Source organism: Cricetulus griseus, chromosome 6 (genome assembly GCF_003668045.3).
Source record: "Cricetulus griseus strain 17A/GY chromosome 6, alternate assembly CriGri-PICRH-1.0, whole genome shotgun sequence".
Classification (NCBI taxonomy): domain Eukaryota; kingdom Metazoa; phylum Chordata; class Mammalia; order Rodentia; family Cricetidae; genus Cricetulus; species Cricetulus griseus.
In genome coordinates this window covers 21,001,559-21,021,968 of record NC_048599.1, presented here as the reverse complement: position 1 = coordinate 21,021,968, position 20,410 = coordinate 21,001,559, and the positions used below count along the sequence as shown (strand labels likewise).

The window sequence follows — 20,410 nt, the reverse complement described above, 5'->3', positions numbered from 1 at the left end:
GGTTACTGTATGTTCATTTTACTTAGACTTAGGCTAGTTCAGTGTTTCAACTCATTCTTTCTGGTGTAGAGCAGATACTTTCTACTAAAACTCCCTATATGTTTTTACATCACTGATTACCATAGAAGGGAGAGCAGAAGCAGGACTGCAGTAGAGTGTCCAGGTCTACTGTAGAGTAATTTCACAAACTAGAAAATTATTAACACTTAACACTTAACACTTAACACTCATGGTTTGTTCTTCTCACCTACAAATTGGTTCTTGTTGGAGCTGCCATGGCTTTATAAAGTGGCTAGAGTTCATGAACAGGAGGTGAAGGTGCCCAACTTTCTTAAATACTGATCCATTCATTGTTTCTTATTCCCAGATGAAGTAAACTCCTCTGAAGATGCTGGGGCTAGCATTTTCAATGGCCAGAAGAAGGTGCTGTATTATGCTGACGCCCTGACGGAAATAGCTTTCGTGGTTCCTTCTCCCATGGAGTCCTTAAGTAAGAGAATGTTTGTGCATAATGCTGTTTTAGGATCTGTTTGTATATTCACTATTTGGTGTGATATGCTTCGAAGGGGATATTGACATCATCAGAGGCATTCTTTAGGTTCTGAGCAAAGGCACTATATAACTAGATTATATAAGAGATCCTGACAATCTCATAATGTTCTCTAGTATGTTAGTTACTTTTCTGGTACTATGACCAAATACCTAACAGAAATAACATAAGAGCCAGACTAGTTATTCTGAGACATCCAGGCTATCATCTTGGAAAAGACATGGTGAAGTGGTTTAGTCCATGGCAGTGGGAGCATGGACAGCTTCTTATATCATAGCAGACTAGGAAGCAGGGACCAGGGCCAGAACCAGAAGCCAGGCTATAACCTCAAAGATCCCTTCCAAATGACCTACTTCTGTTAGCTAGGTACCAATTTCTAAAGGCTCTACAGTCTCCCAAAATAGCACCAATAACTGGAAAGGAAAGTACTTAAAATATGAACCTACAAGCAATATTTCAGATTCAACTTTGGTGCTCTGTCTCAAGCCCAAGTAGCTTGCAGCCATCCCATAATGCACAATGGCACATTGCCTAGCCCCACAGGTGCTTCTCAAAAACTGGGTAAAGCCCCCATGGCTCCATAATTCTTGCATTTTTAAAACTTTTTTTTAATTGGAAAAAAGAGTGCATACAGTATAGTTTGGAAACACTTGCATTCTTAGTGCTTGAAAACCAACACCATAAGAATGATGCCAAATTTTAGGCCCTCTTGAACTGTGGCTGCAGTGGTCTCTGGCAGACCAGGAACAGGGTCAGAACCAATGTCTAGGTACTTCAAACGACATTTCCCAATGACCTAGTCTCCCCATCTAGGCCTCTCCCCATAAAGGTTCCACAGCCTCCCAGAATGGTGCCACCAGCTAAAGAAGTGTTCCAAGCATGAGACTGTGAATACCTAGCAGGACATACTTAAATAGGATAACTTAATTTTTTCTTTTTTGCTGTGACATTTTCATGAATATATGTTGTGCTGGGCTTATATTTCCCCACCAGTCTTTTGCTTAGCCCCCATAGATACATAGTTAAATTGAAATTCAGCATGAGAAAAAAACATGCTTTAACTTGTCTATCTTCCCCTACCCTATACACTCTGTTGTTCCCTTCTCACATCAGGCTTATTCCTCTCCCTTTCTCCTTCATGTCAGAGGTATGTATAGATGTCATATGAGAAAAAGATGTTTGTCTTTAGGAGTCATTTCATTGGAAACCATGACTAATTTCCTGTATGTGACAAAGTTTCATTTTTCTAATGATAGGTATATCAAATATTCTTAAGTACATCGCCACTTCAACCCTAGTTTTGTCTTTCCTCTAACTTAACCAGTATGCACAGGTTTTGCTTTCTGCTTTGGTCATTCCTTTCACAAATTATGAGTGAAGCCCACCTAGCTCTTGATTCCCATATGAAAGCTTTTATATGGAACCCCATATAAACTTATAGCTAGCAGGACCTCATAATGACATCACATTTATCATTGGACAATAAACAGAAAAAAACTTGAGCAGTCTAGAAAAGATGGCACACCTTTCTTATGGAGTAATGATTATTCTTTCTTAATCCAAACTCACAGGTTTATTTTGCTTAAAATAATGTGTGAGCCTGGAGAGATGGCTTAACCTTTAAGAGCACTTGCTCTTCCTAGTCTCATCTCCAGAGTAAAGACTTTTGCTGTGTCTAGCTTACTAGCTTCCTCGCCTTTGTTCTTGACCTTGATTTCTCACTGTAGGCTCCCACCTGTTTTATACTCTATCAATTTTTGTCCCTCGTAGAATGGACCTTCCATGATCAGTATCATAGTATTTATCTGCCTTCTATTCAGAGCTGTGATCTGCCTCCTCATTTCTACAGTTGAGGCCCAGCTGTCTTGAGTTGAGTACCTGCCTGTTTTCTTTGGTTGAACAGTCCGAACCAGCAGTCTTCCCAGACTAGAGCCTTCGTTCACATTGTGTCTTCCCACAATTGAGTCTTAGCCTACAATCATGATATCTGCCTAATGCCACTTGCCATTTGTGTGCTGTGACTCAGCTCTCGTTAATTTTTGTATTCCGGGGCTGGAAAAAAGGCTCTGATGTAGAGTATTTGTTGCTCTTTCAGAGGATTCAGATTTGACTTCCTGTGCCTATATGGTCGCCTACAACCATCTGTAATTCCAGTTTCAGGGAATTCAATGCCCTCTTTGATTTTCTTGGGCACCAAGCATACATATAGTGCATATACATACATGCAGGCAAAACATTTGTTTGCATAAAATAAAATAATCTCTATTTTCTTGAGGGTTTTGTTCATTTCTTTTGTGTTTTAATCCCATCAGATTTGTTGTTTTTGTCTCCCACCAGATTGTTCTTTAAATTCATACTAGGTCCTTGGTTGCCTTTAGGTGTCTCAGTGTCTACTTAGGATGGTGCTTTTGATTGAATACTTAAATAATTCAGAGAATAACAGATAGCTTTGAATTTACAATTTTCTAGTCTTACCTCAGTTATCCTCTAGAGCAGGAAATGACAAACTAGTGCACAAATCAGATTCAGCCAAGAATGAACTTTATGGTTATTGAAAGATTGAAATGTTTCTTTTATGTGTACGATTGTTTTTGCTTGCATGTATTATGTGCACAGAATGCATGCCTTTTGTGCCCATGAAGGCTAGAGGAGGGCAGGGATCCCCTGGAACTGTAGTTACAGATGGTTCTAAGCCACCTTGTAGATGTTAGAAACCAAACCCAGTTCCTCTGCAGGAGCAGCCATTGCTCTTAACTTCTGAGCTGTCTGTCTCTTCAGTCCTAAGTTTTACATTGTTTCAAGTGTTTTAAATAAAATGCAAAGAAGAGTATACTGCAAAGACCTCTATGACCAGTAAATCCTACAGCAAGGCCTCCTGCTCCTTCATAGGATGTTTGCCAAGATTGGCTATGGAGACAGTGCTTGGCTTTCAGTCAATCGGGGTAGTTAGACTAGTTAACATAATTAAACTTCTGCTCCAGAGAAGTAGCAAATATAATTTTTTCTTTATGTTACAGCTGATTCTTTGGAAAGTAATATCTCAGACCAAGATAGTGACTCAAATATGGATCTCATGCCTGGAATTCTGAAGCAGCCACCCCTGACACTTGAGCTGGTTCCAAATCACACAGACAGTCTTAATTCCTCACAGAGGGTAAGTTGTTTTATTGATTTGCCCAAAATCTTGTGGTGAAGTGGCAGTAATTGTAGAACCAAGTCTGAAAGTTTCTTATTTTTATAGTGTAGAAGGTATAGCAAGAGTACTGACTCATTAACTGAAGTATTTTAAAATGAATTTTCCATTTTTCTAATCTGTAATAGTTGGTTCTAAGATAGCATTTTCCTTGTTTTTGACATTGTGGTGCCCTGGTCAGTTCCCTTGCTCACTCCTGTTTAAGCTGAGGCTTTCTGTTGTCCTTAATATACACTAAGTATCATAGCAGGAGCTGTCTGTAGATTTTGTTATCTCACATTATTCAGCCAAGGGCTGACTATACAAAGCTGGCAGTTTGGAGACTTTAAGTACTGCAAGTTCTCTTTTGTCTGTTGCTTTGCTTTCAGCCATTTTATGACCCATGCTCAACTATGGTCTAAAAATATTAAAAGGAAAATTGTAGAAATAAACAATTTGTAAGTTTAAAATAATGTAGCATCTGTATAGCTTGGTGAAATCTCACAAAATTCTGCTTCTTCCAACCTAGAATGTTAATTATCCTTTTGTTCAGCACCTGTATCCTGTATATGCTACACCACTGCACCCCACCTTCATCTGTCACTTTAGTATTGGCTTGGTGTCATGAAATGTAGTACTTCAATGCTTATATTAAAGTTAACCTGTGTCACGGTGTTTTACTGTGACTCATATGGGCATTGCATCACCTTATATCATCACAGGGAGAGGAATGAATATAGCATGGAAGGTTTCTTGAGGGAAAGAGACCAAATTCACATAGGCTTTTACTGAAATATATTGTAATTGTTCTGTTTTATTATTGTTAATACATTTATTTCAATTGTTTCTCTGTGGTGTGGTATGTTTGTGTGTGTAGTTGTGCACTGGAAAAGAATACATATAGGATTAGGTAGTAACTATGGTTTCAAGAACCTATGGAGAGTCTTTGAATGCACTCCATAGATAAGGGGGCGCTACTGTGTATGACAAAGTCTATTGAGTATGGCATACAACTGCTACTACATAGCCTTTTGCTTTTATACTTATCAGTGGATGTTATCTCTTTATCTGTGTTTGCCCCTTAATCTTTACTGGAAAATGACCAAGTTAAGTGGTAACAAGAACACACGATTAGGCTGTAATAAGATTGATTTAAAACAAATAGTAAAAGAGGCAAAATGTAAACCTGGCCAAAGTCATGCCTGAATTTATATAGGATTTTAGTTTGGTTCCTTCCACAGTGAAAATTATTGCTCATCCTCCCCTCTGCCTCCAGTACTAGGAATTAAGCTTAGAGACTCACACATGTTAGCCAGATGTTCTCCCACTAAACTGTATCTCCAGTCCTCTTATTTTATTTTGAGACAGGTTCTCCTAAGTTGCCCCAGCTGACCTGGAACACATTCTGTAGCTCAGACAAGCCTTGAACTTCTTGTTCTCCTGCCTCAGCTGCATCAATCACTAGGTGTAACTATGAAGATTATTTTTTTTAGCATAGCTACATGCTTAAGGTCTCCACTAATAAAATTATTTAGTAAGAATATCAAGTTATATGACTGCTAATAACGGACTGGTTTTAAACTTCGGGAGGATAAGAAGCTTCACAGAACACAATTTGAAAAGAAATGGGAATACAGAAATTCAGTGGCTGCTTGCCCTGATCCTCATGTTCTGCATGCTGACAGGTACACCTTCATACCCAGAGAATGACAGCTCTTTTTTTTGGGGGGGGGGGTTCGAGACAGGGTTTCTCTGTGTAGCTTTGGAGCCTAATCTGGCACTCGCTCTGGAGACGAAGCTGACCTCGAACTCACAGAGATCTGCCTGCCTCTGCCTCCCAAGTGCTGGGATTAAAGGCATGTGCCACCAACGTCCAACGCATGTTGCTTTTTATCATGTATTTGTTTCAGACTAGAACAAACCAAAACTGTTTAACACTTGCTGGTGAGGAGTCAGTCTCAGCAAACTCTGAACAGATGTGAGTCTCTTTAACACGATAAAGCAGCTGACTACACTGACTAAAGAGCAGCTAGTGTCCTATCCACATGTGGAGGAGAGCTCCAAGATGTCTACTCTTTCTCCTGCTTCTTAGAGAAGTGGAGGTCTAACACAAAGCAAAGAGTAAAACCTTAAGGAATCTGTTTAAGTCCATTGGAATTATTGAGTTTATTAGCAGACTACAGGAAAGAATGCCATTGTGTTGACCCAGGTTTGAAGATGACCCCCAGTGATCCTTGCTCTTGTGTCCTTCTCTTCTGTTTGATAAAACCTGTGTATATGATTGGGTACCCCATGATTGTTTATGTTTTATGGCAAAGGGAGTTTGGGATATAATTAAGATTACTTTAAGGCAGTCAAAAAGTAGGTGATTTACAGAAACCTGACCTAAACACAGGAGCCATGCCAGTCTTGGGCTGCAACTCAGAGATGAAGATATTAGCTTATTAAGAGCTACTCTGCTAGGGGAATAGTTTGTGGATATGCTTGGGTTTATTTGAGAGACATCTTTATTTTCTATGATGCCAAATAGAAATAGGAATCTGGGGGTTTGTCATGGGCTCTGGCCCCTTGGTGATATATTTGATATACCTGTTTCTGTCCTAATAAGCAGTTTTAGTTTTAAAATTCAATTTATGGGATTCTCTTGCTGCACATACCAACATAGTTTTGCTATGTGCCATGCAAGTGGTGTGGCTTAGAGTGCCAGTTTGCTAAAGGGCATTCACATAGTCTTGCTAACCTTGCAAAGAAACTTCAAGCTGATTGGGTGAGCCAGGTATCATTAAGCATACCTGTAATTCTTGCACTTGAATGGTAGAAGCACAAGAATCGGGAATTCAGGGTTGGCTTTAGCTGTATAGTAAGTTTGAGGCTATTGTGGGCTACATGAGACCTTGTCTCAAAAATAGACAAAAATTATAGACCACTTACTTTCATACTCTATACCCTACTCAACTGCCTCCTCTTCTCAGTTTTTCGTCTTTCAGTATCCAGCGTCATTTTAGCAGACCAGCTCCATCCTGCTCTCTTCATGTCCTTTATAAAATACTTTTCTTTTTTGTATTCCTTTTTTTTTACCCCAGAGAACACTGGCTAGCTGTTTTTGCAGGGTCTCTGTGTCTCAGCCTCTCAAGAGCTGGGAATGTCCTATGTATTTTGATTGAATTCTTTTTTTGTTGTTGTTTTAAAGACTGTTTTCTGTGTATGAGTGTTTGCTGTGTGTATGTATGCACCAGGCATATGCGTGCCTGGTGCTCAAAGAGGCCAGAAGAAAGTGTCAGGACTCCTGGAATTGAAATTACAGATAGATGATTGTGAGATGCCATGTAGGTGGTAGGAATCAAATCAGATCCTCTCTCTGCAAGAGCATCAAATGCTAATGAGCCAGACATCTCTACAGCCCCTTGATAACAATAACAAAAAAAACTATTCCTGTATTTTCATGGGTCTACCCTTTAACTGTTTTTCAGGTAGCCTTGTAATTCCAAATGAGTACTGGGGTTATGCTTGGTGCATTGATCACCAGTCTAGCAGAGGAAAACCACATCTCCTGTCTATAAACTCCCTTGAAAACACTCCCTCAGAAAGAATAACAGTGTTATTTAAAAGATAAAACTTAAAAAGAATTCAGCCAGTAACTTAACACAGATGTGCAAGGCCAGTGCAAAAACACAAGTAACTTGGAAAACCAAGAAATGTAACTCCTAAAAATAACTAATCCAAGCAGGGCAGTGGTGGTGGACGTCTTTAATCTTAGCACTTGGGAGGTAGAGGCAGGTGGATCTCTGAGTTTGAGGCCTGCCTGGTCCACAGAGTCAGTTCAAGACAGCTATAACTACACAGAGGAACCCTGTCTTGAAAAAGGGAGGAGGGGAATCACTAATCCAGGCTGGTCGTGGTGGCACATACTTTTAATCTCAGCACGGGCAAGCAGATCCCTATCCGTTAAAGGCCAGCCAAGGTACAATGAGACTTTTGTCATGCAAAAAGTCTCTGATCCCTCAGTAACAGAGAATCACATTGAATGACTATAAGTATGTTCAAAGATGGCTAGGTGTGGTACTGCACACCCCTTTAATCCTAGCACTTGGGAGGCAGAGGAAGTAGATTTCTATGAGTTTGTGACCAGCCAGGGCTACAAAATGAGACCCTGCCTCAGAGGGAGGAAATTAAAGAAGACATAAACAAATTCCTGAATGAATTATAAGAAAACAGGAAAAAAGAAAACACAAAAACAGCTGAATGAATGAGAAAACTGATACAGGAGCAAGTGAAATGGCACAAGGTAAGAGCATTTGTCATCACACCTGACAACCTGAATTTGATCTCTGTGACTTACATGGTGGAAGAAGAGAACCAACACACAAGTTGTTCTCTGACCTCAACATACATGCTGTAGCGTGCACATAAAAGTAAATGTAAAAATTTTTTCTTTCAATTTTTTTTTTTTTTTTTTTTTTTTTTTTTTTTTTTTTTAAGATTCTATTTATTTAGTCTTCTGCCTGCATGCCAGCAGAGGGCACCAGATCTCATTCAAGGTGGCTGTGAGCCACCATGTGGTTGCTGGGAATTGAACTCAGGACCTCTGGAAGAACAGTCAGTGTTCTTAACCACTGAGCCATCTCTCCAGCCCCCTTCTTTCAGTTTTTTTTGAGACAGGGTTTCTCTGTAGCTTTGGAGCCTGTCCTGGACTCAATCTGTAGACCAGAATGGCCTCGAACTACCAGAGCACTGGGATTAAAGGCTTGCACCACCACCGCCTGGTCGTAAAATTGTTTTTAATTAAGACAGTCAATACAGGCTATGAAAGAGTGATTCAATAAAGAGAAATACTAAAAAACAAATTGAAATACTGGAAATGAAAAACACAGTACGATAAATACAAAGTTCATGAAAAACATTACTAATAGAAGTGATCAAAGAGAATATCAGAGTTTGAAAGCATGGTAGAGAAATTGGGACATTTGAACGTGGACACAGATAAGAAAATAAGAGCAGTAATTTCAAGATCTGTGGATACCATGAAAAGATCAAATCTAAGAACTGTGGACATAGGGAAATGAGAATTTTATTCTAAAGACAGGAACCATTTCAGTAGAATCATAACATTTCCTAAAATTAGGGAAAGAGATGCCAATCCAGATACAGAAAGCATTTAGAATATGAGAGTAGACTAGAAAATGAACTTCCCACAATCCAGTATGATTGAATCACTAAATATACAAAGCAAATTACACTGGGCTAGGGAGGTGGCTCAGTGGACAAAGTGGTGGCCAGAGGACTGAGTTCGCTCACTGGTCCACATTAAAAAAAAGCTAGGAATGAAGGCATGTGCTTGTACTCCCAGTGCTGGAAAGATAGCAGTTCTCAGGCTCTCTGGCATGCCAGCCTAGTTTACTTTGTGAGTTCCAGGTCAGTACAAGACCCTGTCTTGGCTGGTCCTCACTAAGGTAGTGAGGTACCTCAGTTGATTGTTCATAGTCAGGTCCAGAGTGAACTCCTGTTGTACACTTCCCCTTCTCACTACTGCACTTGACTCATCTAAAAAGGATCCCATGTTTATAGTAGTGGACAGCACCAGAGGAACAACACCCAAAGTTGTACTCTGGCCTCAAACAAAATGTGCATGTATACACATACAAAGAAAATACTGAAAGCGTCGAAAGAGAAACACCAAGTCATATGTAAAGGAAGGCTCATTAGAGTAAATGCAGATTTATTTCTTCAACAGAATCTTATTAGAGATTTTGTTTTTATTTTTTTTTTCCCTGTTTGGGGGTGGGTTTGTTTTTGAGACAGATTTTCTATGTGTATCCCTGGCTATCCTGGAACTCAGTCTGTAGACCAGGCTGGTCTCAAACTCAGAGATCCACCTGCCTCTGCCTCCTGAGTGCTGGGATTAAAGGGGTGTGCTACCATGCCAAGCTCTTTTCCTTTCATTTTTGAGAGTATAATATAGTTACATCATTTTTCCTTTCTTTCATTCTTTCCCCCCTCCAAGTCTTTCCATATATATCTCCTTTCTCTCTTTCAAATTCATGGCCTCTTTTTTTTTTTTCCTTAAACTCCTCCATCTTCAACAGAAACTTTTTTAAACCATGGAGAATGATGTATTTTGTAAGGCAACTCAGACTGCTATACCCAGCAAAATGGTCATAATTGAAAGAGAAACTTTCTATGTTTAAAAACTCATGACCACTAAACTTGCTCCATAAACGATACTGAAAGGAATCCATTGTACTAAATAGAAAGCTAAATACATCTGTGAGGATACAGGAGGGGACAAACTCTGTTAGTTAAGCCACAGAGAAATAGGAAAACACCATTCTAAGACCAACAAAATGACAGGAATGAATACTATCCTGTTAATAATACTTTTCAATAGTATGGTCGCATTTCTCCAATGAAAACACAGACAGAACAGATTGAATTTTAAAGAGGGATTTGCTGCCACCAAGAAACACACCACCAAAGACAGATAAAACTAACTACTTTAGGGTTAATGGATGGAGAAGGTATTCCACCCAAATGGAACAAGGAATCAAGCCTTTGTTGTTATTCTAAATCTGATAAAATATACCTCAAACCAAAACTAATCCAAAGAGTCCCTCCATACTCTACAAGGGAACAGTCCATTAACAGGACATTATAATTCTAAAACATATTGAAAACAGGTGCACACAGTTTCATAAAGCAAATACTACTAAATATAAATTCACACATTAACCCTAGCATAGTAAAAGTATCTAATAGTCACCATTTGACAGGTCATCCCAATAAAAAATAAACAGAAAAACAGATCATTCAATAGTATATAAAACAAGTTTTAACAAGTGTAAATTCTAATGGCAATTAAACAAAACACTCGAATAAATGAGTAAGTCACTGAAGAAATAAGGAAGTACAAAAATCCCAAGTATCAAACGAAAATGAAAACAAATACCAGAAATGTGGGATACTATGAAAGCAGGCCAAAGCAGAGGGTCATTCCCGTAAGTGCCCACATATGTGAAATCAGATAGATTTGGATAAACTAACAGTTTGCCTTAAGATCTTGAAAAATTAAGAACAAATCAAACCTAGAATCATTAGACAGAAAAAAAAAAGAACAGAGCAAAAATCAATGAAATAGAAACAGAAAAACTGTACAAAGAATCACTGCAACAATGAGTTGGTTCTTTTACCAGATGGATAAACCTTTAGCCAAGCTAACTGAAGAAGAGAGCCAGGTGTGGTGGTGCACATCTTTAATCCCAGCACTGGGGATGTGTATCTGAGTTTGAGGCCAGCCCAGTCTACAAAGCGAGTTCCAGGACAGCTAGAGCTGTTGTTACACGGATAAACACTGTCTGGAAAAACAAAAAAAGAAAGAGAAGTCACAAATGGATAAAACTAGAAATGAAAGCAAACAGACTTTCTTATGACAGATAACAATGAAATTCAGAAAATCATCAGGACATGCCTTAAAAATGTGTTTTACACAAAAAATCTAAAAACCAGTTTTCTAGGTACACAGGGCATACCAAAATTAAATCAAGGTGAGATCATTTTAACAGATTTATAACAAGCAACATTGTTGAAAGACTTAAAAAAGAAATCTCAGGCTGTTACCAACAGGAAGGGATGGTGCACTCCCACAGCCTGTTCTGAAACTAGTATTCTGATAACAAGACACAGACACAACAGAAGGAATGTTAATAGACCAAGCTACATAGCTTCAAAAATACTTAACAAAATATTTGCCTTCCCAAATCAAGATTGAATTAAACAATCATTGGCCTTGACCAAGTTGTCTTTATTCTGGAGATTTCTATGGTTCTACATAGAAAAATCAATAAACGTAACAGTACAGTACATAAATGTTTTCTCAAGGCTAGAAACCAGATGATCAACTCAATAGATTCAGAAAAGTATTTTGACAAGATCCGAATCTTCATACTAAAATCCCTGAAAATGACTGAAGGGATGGCTCAGTGATTAAAAGCAATTACTGTTGCAGAGGACTGGCTCTGGTTCCCAGCATCCATTTTGGGTGCCTCACAACTGCCTATCACCCCAGCTACAGGGAAATCAGTGCCCTTTTTTTTGTCATCTTTGGGCACCCATATACACAGTCACACAGATATGTAAATAAATCTTTAAAAAGCAAATGGATGCAACTAAGAGAATTAAGCCAGTCTCAGAAAAACAAATGTTCTTTTTGTGGTTTCTAGATTTTGTATAGTCACATAAAATTATGTATGTATATATAAAAGGGAAATAAACATGAAATTATGTAAGCAATAAAAGGAACAAAAAAGTGTGAAGAAAATGGAAGATGTGAGGAATTAGGGCTGATGTGTGACCAATATAAAATATATGTCTACAAAAAATTCTGAAAAGTCTAATACATAATAAAATATGTACAACGATGTTCATTGTGGCACTGCTTGAGTATATATTTTAAAAGTAAAAGACTAGGGAATGATAAATAGTGAAATCTATGTACTATAGAACATCATGCATAATGAGAAATGCATCTTAATATGTTGACTTAAGACACATACAAAATAGTTCAATAAAAATAAGCCATTTGAGTGGTAGAAAAGACAAATGTGTGCATGAGCTTGCCGTGTAGACCATTGAACTCTTGTCTTTGCAGACAATATGGGAAAAATCAGGTATAGATTGCTACTGGAACATGTCATCTAGGAACTAGGAATAACTTCCTGATGTTGCATTTTAGAGACTAAGATCCCCAGACAAAGTAGTGATATTTCTTTACCTGGGAAGCATATAGCTTTCTGACCACAATAGAGATAGATTCAATCCTTTTAAAATTTTGTTAAAACATGACATGCAAATGTTATTGCTATTCATGCAAATTGTAGTTTAGTATTCCTTTGGTACTTAAAAGTTGTATCACATTATTTACTTGGTGTGTGTGTGTGTGTGTGTGTGTGTGTGTGTGTGTGTGTGTGTGTGTGTGTGTGTGTGTGGCGCATGCACCCCGACTATGCACATGTACATATATGCCATTGTGTATGTGTAGACATCAGAGGACATTAGGCTTGGCAGCAAGTGCCACCTCCCTGCTCCTCCTCTGATTCTGTTAAACCTTATTTCCCTTTCTGGGTCAAGCTCCTAAGCAGAGAAAAAGTAGAAGAGGTGTTTTGTTTTTGTTTTTGTTTTGGCAAATTTATTTCACACTTTCTTCCCAAGTGGCTTTGGTGACATAGACATGTCACTAGGCATCTTGATAAATGTCTGACCAGATAGTTTTTAAAAAATTCTTTCTCCTCTCCTCTTCACTTAGCTCAGTCCAAGTTCCAGAATGAAGAAGCTGCCTCAGGGTCGCCATGTGCCTCCCCTTGGACCTGAGACAAGAGTATCTGTAGTCTGGGTGGAACGCTATGATGATATAGGTACTGTATGAGGAAAGAGGTTTTCTCGAAGAATGATTAATGTCTGAAAAGGGTGGATACAGAGACTTGCAGTTCATAAACCTGGTTTAGTATTCCAGCCTCTTTACCCATTTCCAAAAAAAATTGTTAACTGGGCATACTTGTGACCCGTATCTTCTAGTTGTGAGTATTTGATAGACTAATAGATACAAAGCTGTTAGCTGTTTCGTTGGTCTCCTAGTCAGTGTTCCTAGTCTTCCCAGGAGCTCTGGGCCACCTTTTTCCATGTGTACAGGTGGTCTCATTTATATAATTGCTTCCTTTGTCCTTAAAAGTTCTGCCATGCATAAGTTTCTTAGGATTTTTGTGTAAGTGACTTAATATCAGAAATGCATGATTAGCCTAGAACCCTGTCCAGCTCAGAGTTTATAAGAAAGTGTTACAGCTGTTTCTGAACAGGCCCTCACAGCCACAGATCATATTCTCTGAAAGCCCTGTTCTAGGTGAACTTGACCAAAACATATTGTAAAAGACTATGTTTTACTTGGGGAGTCATTAGGATTCCATTGTGGTCTAGTACAGACTGTACTTGTTGCTTCCTAACCTGTGAAGAGGTTAGGAAATGAATTTGAGAAAATCAGGTGGTGGTAACTGTAATACTGTTTTCTTCCAGAAAACTTTCCCCTCTCAGATCTGATGACAGAGATCAGCACTGGTGTGGAAACTACTGCAAATAGTAGCACTTCTCTGAGGTATGCCCTCTTACTTGTTTGAGTTTATCAGCATGTCTGTTTTTATCTGTTGGTTACAGCTTAATAAAAGAATTATAATCCAACAGTGGTTAAAGGTAAAAAAGTAAAGAATCAGGAAATGAGAGATGGCTTGGGGTTAAGAACACTTGCAGAAGATCCAGGTTTTGTTCTTAGCCCCCACATGGTGACTCACAGCTACATGTAACTCCAGTCCCAGGGGATCCAGCTCCCTTATCTGACTTCTGAGGGCAACAGGTACAAATGTACACATACATACATACATACATACATACATACATACATACATACATACATACATACATACATACATACATACATGAAGAGTACTCATACAAATAAAAATAAACAAAATACAGTTTTTTTTAAAAAAAACAAATGTAACAAATCTTTTTTTAAAGATTTTATTTATTTATTATGTATACAACATTCTGCTTCCATGTATATCTGCACACCAGAAGAGGGCACCAGATCTCATTATGGATGGCTGTGAGCCACCATGTGGTTGTTGGGAATTGAACTCAGGACCTCTGGAAGAGCAGTCAGTGCTCTTAACCTCTGAGCCATCTCTCCAGCCCCAAAATATAGTTTTTAAATAAGAATCAAAGAAAGGGCTGGCAAGATGGCATACTTTTGGCCACCTTTTCTATGTTTGAATATTTGGTAAACTAATAAATACAGCTATTAGCTATTCCATTGGTCTCCCAGTCTTTCCAGGAGCTCTAGAGAAGGGAAAAGCCAGCATGTGAGATGCTCAGAAAAAAACAAAATTAAAAATTTACCTTACTGAAATACAGTTGTTTTAAGTTGTACATATTTTTCATGTTCAATCTGTTAAGTTTGGAGGTATATTATATACATGAAACCATCACCACATTATATCCTGTAAATATACATATCACTTCCAGAAGTCTCCTACCATCCCCAGTATCTATCATGTGTTATTATTATTATTACTACAACTACTACTATTTGCTCTGCCCTCTTAGATTTTTAGTAATATAATACAGTGTTATAGCCTTACTTGGTACAGTGGACACACTTCTAGGACTTACTTTGCATAACTGAAATTTTGTATTCTTACAATAAAAACCTTCCTGTTGCCATCTTTTAAGCATGTACTCTGATTTTATTTTATGTTCTTCAGATAAATGCTATTGTGTAGAATTTATCTTACACCTGAATTAATTCTCTTAGCATACTCTTTGAAACCCATCTTGTTTAAAAAAAAAAAAAAGTTATCTGTTTGGCAGCCAGATGTTTAGCCCTCTGCAATACATTTGCCTGGTCTTTCTACCCCACATCCTTAGAAGTGGTTTTGAAGAATCTTTTTTCAAACTATTTCTATTTTAAAAAAGCCTAGCCCCAGGAGTAAGTGCTTATGGCCAGTGGTTCCAGGCTGCAGCAGCATGGGTTCCAGGAAGAGGATTCCGAGCAGATGTTGCTTAGACTTTGCTGGCAACAGGTCCCCAGGCCCTGGTGTGAGTTCTTACAGCTCATAGGGAAGATTCTTCTGTCTGAACTAAAATGATTTATCTTTTCTAAGGTCTACAACTCTTGAAAAAGAAGTCCCTGTAATCTTCATCCACCCTTTAAACACTGGATTGTTCCGGATAAAAATCCAAGGAGCCACTGGAAAATTTAACATGGTTATCCCCCTTGTTGATGGGATGATAGTCAGCCGCCGAGCACTTGGTAAGGGCTTTGTGTGCTGACGGGCTGTGGTCCTGGCTTTCTTCCTTTTCCTTTTCCTTTACCTTTCATTTTAGTCTTAGTCTTTGACAATCTCATACAATTATTTAATGAATTCCAGTTCTTTTTCACTTCACAGTACCTTGCCTCATTCTTCTTCTACTGAGGCCCTGCCAACATTTCATGTGTTTGTGTGTGCGTGTGCGTGTGCGTGTGCGTGTGACCTGCTGAATTTAAATAGAGCTCCAGTATAGGTGTGGGTGGGAGGTTATTATAGCATAGGATGTCGGTAACTAACCCACTGTTTGCCTTCTTTAACACTTTCATAAACCACAAATAAGTAAGGAAATGGTCTTAACACTTCATAGTCACTGCATGTCGAAAATGCTGCTGCCTGTATAAGAAGGGAGAAGGGTAGTATTGTCATCTGTTTAAGTTTTATTTAATCTCATGATACAATGGGCTCTCGCTAGCTGAACTAACTGACTGAAGGGGAAAACAGCTGTTCTGGTTCTGAAAACACGGCCTGTGGAGGAGCAGACTTTGACTCTGGTTCTGTGCTGCTTGTCTTGGTGCTGTGTTTGTCTCTGAGGTGGGAACTTGTGGGATTGCAGGGAAAGAGTCTCGGTCCTCTAAACACAGCTCACCTGACAGTCATTCTTACCTGTTTTCAAGGCTTTCTGGTGCGGCAAACTGTAATAAACATTTGTAGAAGAAAGAGATTGGAGAGTGATTCCTACAGTCCACCACATGTCCGTAGGAAACAGAAAATCACTGACATTGTCAACAAATACCGGAATAAGCAGTTGGAGCCAGAATTTTATACTGCCCTTTTTCAGGAGGTTGGACTCAAGAATTGCAGTTCTTAGAGCACAGTTTGTCCAGGGCAGTGGACTGCAGAATGGGCTCAGACATCAAAGCAAGATAGTCCTGAAAAATAAAATCGAATCACTCCCAAGAGCTCACTGTTGAATCACCAGAAGAAACACGATGTGAAGCCACTGGTTCGAGGACCACCAGCTTTCTGATGAATGGACCTTGCACAGTCACACTCCTGCTGAAAATGACAAGCATTTTAGCCATAAACTTTCTTTTAAAGTGACAATTTTAGTAAAATACAAGCCTTTTGAGAATAAAGGCTTTAATGCATCAGTTAAATACATGCATTGGTAGTGTCAACAGGCTTGCAAGTTAGGAGCTGAAGATAGTTTATACCTCGCTTTTTAGGAGGGTGTATTCAGAGCTAAAATCAGTCTCAGAATCTTCCAGAACTTTTTAAGGCTCAAGTTGACACTGTGTAGAAGGAATGAGGCTGCAGCTTTGTCCTCTCGTTTTGATCCATTTGTCACCTGTCACACTGACAGGGTAAACCATAAATGGGTTTTGCTCAGTTAAGTATGACATTAAAATATTTCCTATTTTCTCTCCATATTTAAGCAAGTTGTCCCTCTCATTGCCCTGGAGATCTGTCACATGGCCTCAGCTTCTTAGCAGGCAGATGGAAATGGAGGCACAGCTGTGTTCTCTAATGGTGTACTAGTCATGTTTGGGTTAAAAGCTGTGAGCAAGCAATGGTGTCTCCTGTCTCCATTACTGTTCAGTTTGATGGCATGATGATAGGTTAGGCACGGTTCCTCGATTAAATACCAAGAAATGTGAGTTCACAACAGGGATTGAAAATGATTTGGCTTCATTTATTTCAGGACCAAGCAGCAAGCTGCAGTAGTTGATGGAGGGTTTTATTCATGGTTCAGGAAGCAATGTCCCACTGCCACTCACTCAGCTCTTTTTTAGTGAGCATCTGGTTCACAATCCACGGACTCTGTCATCTCCTTAGGTGGCTGCTGCTGTTATGTTTCCTGGCCTTAGCCAGCTAAAGGCACAAGTCCCTAATAGGACTCTGGAATATCTCTGCCCCAGACTGCTGCTTTTCTGCCAGGGACAAAGCATAGGAGGTGGCCAGAACCAAACTGTTTTAAAAGGACTCCTGTTACAGTGCTCAGTGTATACCTATTTTTCTGTTTTCTCCTTCAGTAAGATTTGTCTTAGAAAACAAATGACACTTATAGTCCAAAGAGGAATCATCAGAGTTCAACAGGGGTGTTTCCACTGGCCCTCTGTTGTCACTAAGTCTTGTAGATCAGGGTTCCACTGTTTGGTGTGAGATTTGTTCTTTTCCTAGAATATTAGGGGCAGTGTTGTACCTGCTCCCCTGTGCAGGTGCCTCCATTTGAGAAGTATGCGTTCTGCCATCTCTGAGCAAGAACCATGGGTATAACAGCCCTTGGTCTGAAGTTTGCCACCACCCCCTTTTTTTCTCAGCTCAGGTACAGACACCCCCCCCTTTGTGTCTTCCTTGTCCTTTGTGTCCTCCTCTTCCTCCCCACTGTGAGTCTAGTTTTCATTCAAGACATATAGTGTTCTGTCTTTTGACTTTTTCTTTTTAAAGTCAGGCAATAATCTAATGTTTCCAGGTGATACTATGGGGTGAGGAATGGTAAAAATTAGTAGTGGGTTTTATCCTAAAAGTATTCTAGTAACTCAGCAAGAAGAGGTGAAATTGAACAATCTTTAAAATGCTTTCAGATTGACACTTCATGGGGAAAATTGGTTCTTGTTCTGAGGTGAACAAAGAATCTATACATACACATGCAACTTGTAACATTCCAGAGGCTACAAATAACTGATAAAGATGTACTTCCTTGCTGTGATTCTTCTGAAAAACTTTTACTTTGGATGTTGTTTAAATGATACCAGAAAGATAACATATGGGGTGTATGTGTTGGGTGGGCTTACTGGCCTTTCCCCTTCAGTTGGCTCTAATTTCTAACTTTGTAATTCTGATGATTTTGGTAAGAGAACAACCGTGGCAGATGCAGTTTGAAATCTAGGGTATGTGGTGGTTCCCTAAGAAAGAAGGGCTACACACCCCTAGGCAGAGAAGTCCTATTGTGCACAGCCAACAGACTTTGGATGCACCCCCTAACTGGCCCCCTCTGCTCCACACACCATCTACCACCAAAGGAGTGCAGTAAGAGCCTTGGGCCTCAGAGTGTGGTTTGGAATCCTGCTCACTGAGTTCATCCTCCTGCCTGCGCTAAGATCACTTTGAATAGAATCTTGTCAGAGGAACATACTTAGTACCTACAATAATCCTAGTAGTTCACTTGGTAAATTTGCCAGCACAGGTTCAGAAACTTTGGGTAAACACTGGAACCAGTCTGGACTGTGGCTTAAACTGCTCAGTTGCTGTATGTGGATGCCCAGGCACTCTGTTTCCTAAGGGTATTTAGACTGGCTGCCCCTCCTGTTCACTTCTGAAGCTGGAGGCGGGAGAGGGAGCTTGTTGCTTTTGCTGGAAGCACAGGAAACAGGCCTCCTAACCTCCTGGCCTTTGGCCTCTTGAAAAGAATAATTACAATGGTCGGGCAGCCTTCCCCAGCCATATAGATGTGTGTGCCATGCACATGTGTATATGAGCATCTCCCACTTCCAGTGCCCCAATTTTCAAGTAGCTCCACCTCTGGACTCACCTACAAAAATACCTACACTTTGGCTGGCCCTGTCAGGGTCTGGCTCACAGGTAGTAGGACAGCCTGGAAAAACAGCTCCTCTGTCTGAGCTGGGGGAACAGCGGACTTCTACAGACTAATCTCTACAGTGATGAGTTTCCCAGGGTGTATTCCTATTGAAAGGTGGAACTTCTCCCACAGAGTCAGCCTTAAGCAGAGATGAGTAGATGGTGACAACTGTCTGGGAGGTCATTTGATACTCTCATGGCAGCAGTTGTCCCTTAGCATTTAAAGCCTGTTCAAGATGGACAGACCTGTGTTAACAGTGACCATTGGCATCCACTGGTCTGTTCCCAGCACTCCCTGACATACCCTCTTCCTGAGGGATCCACCTGGACAGTGGGGTCACTGCTCTTGCTGCTGGCAGAGCCATGCACTGCATAGGGTTTTCTCAGAATAGCCACTCTTGTTCTTCAGACAAGTTTTTAATGATGAGGAAAATGTGTAATTTGGGATTCCACAGTGCCTTGCATACAGTAGGCGCCCAATACCTATTTGTTGAAGCAAATCAAGTTCTTTGTCCCCACAGTGACCAAGGCATCTTCTTCTGAAGGGCTTGGCAGTTGTGGCTAAAAACTAAGTATCATTATTTGCTCGAAACCATATTTACAATTTGTATGAATTTCGGTATATTGCCAAGATGGGATCTTTTTCCTATTGTATTTTCTGTAAATATTTCTGCCACTGATCTGTAAAGTAAAGGAGATGTAAATATGAAGGTGTGCTGTGTCCCTCGCTGCCTGTGTTGGGTCTGTGTCAGCCTGGGAAGAAGGTACAGAGCCATTCTTATTTATGCCTGTCCTCCACCCACAAGAGACCCAAGGGGTATTGAATGTAATATATGTGGTCAATTAAATTTTAAGGAGCTTCTTATCTAATAATTTGGTGTGTCCTTTTGGTTACAGGCCACAGGGCTGCCTCTTGCTTGATCACTCTTAACTCACTCTCTCCAGGAGGGTCTGCTCAGTTTTAACTAATCTAGGTTTTCACTCTGGTTTTTTAGTTTTCCTATAATACTCAAAATTGGGCTAATTTTAAGAGAAAAGGACTTGCCCTTCTAATGCTGGCAGGAGTGTTTAGCCTTAAGATACAAAGGCTGGAAGTTGGGGGATGAGTGAGTCCTGGGGTTTTCTGCCTGTCAAGTAAAGTAAGGACATTTCCAAAAGGGTAAGGCACAGAGGTCACCCATGCCCTCACTGCCCCTTTGCACAGGTTGGCTGCAGAGGGTCTTACAGGAAGTATGTTGGGGCCATGAGCAAGGATCCTGGTGA

General features: G+C 39.8%; 1 protein-coding gene across 5 annotated transcripts in view; it reads left to right on the top strand.

Moving 5' to 3' along the window:
* Ralgapb (Ral GTPase activating protein non-catalytic subunit beta) overlaps nt 1-19,857 on the top strand; it is a 93,394-nt gene extending 73,537 nt beyond the window's left edge. For all 5 annotated transcript variants that reach the window (XM_027421246.2, XM_027421245.2, XM_027421243.2 and 2 more), the window contains 6 exons: nt 368-490; nt 3,568-3,704; nt 13,018-13,126; nt 13,779-13,857; nt 15,422-15,570; nt 16,243-19,857. In XM_027421246.2, the coding sequence (XP_027277047.1) occupies nt 368-490; nt 3,568-3,704; nt 13,018-13,126; nt 13,779-13,857; nt 15,422-15,570; nt 16,243-16,436 (791 nt within the window). In that variant the 3' untranslated portion in view covers nt 16,437-19,857. The remainder of the gene's footprint in view (nt 1-367; nt 491-3,567; nt 3,705-13,017; nt 13,127-13,778; nt 13,858-15,421; nt 15,571-16,242) is intronic.
* The last annotated feature ends 553 nt before the right edge of the window (nt 19,858-20,410 follow it).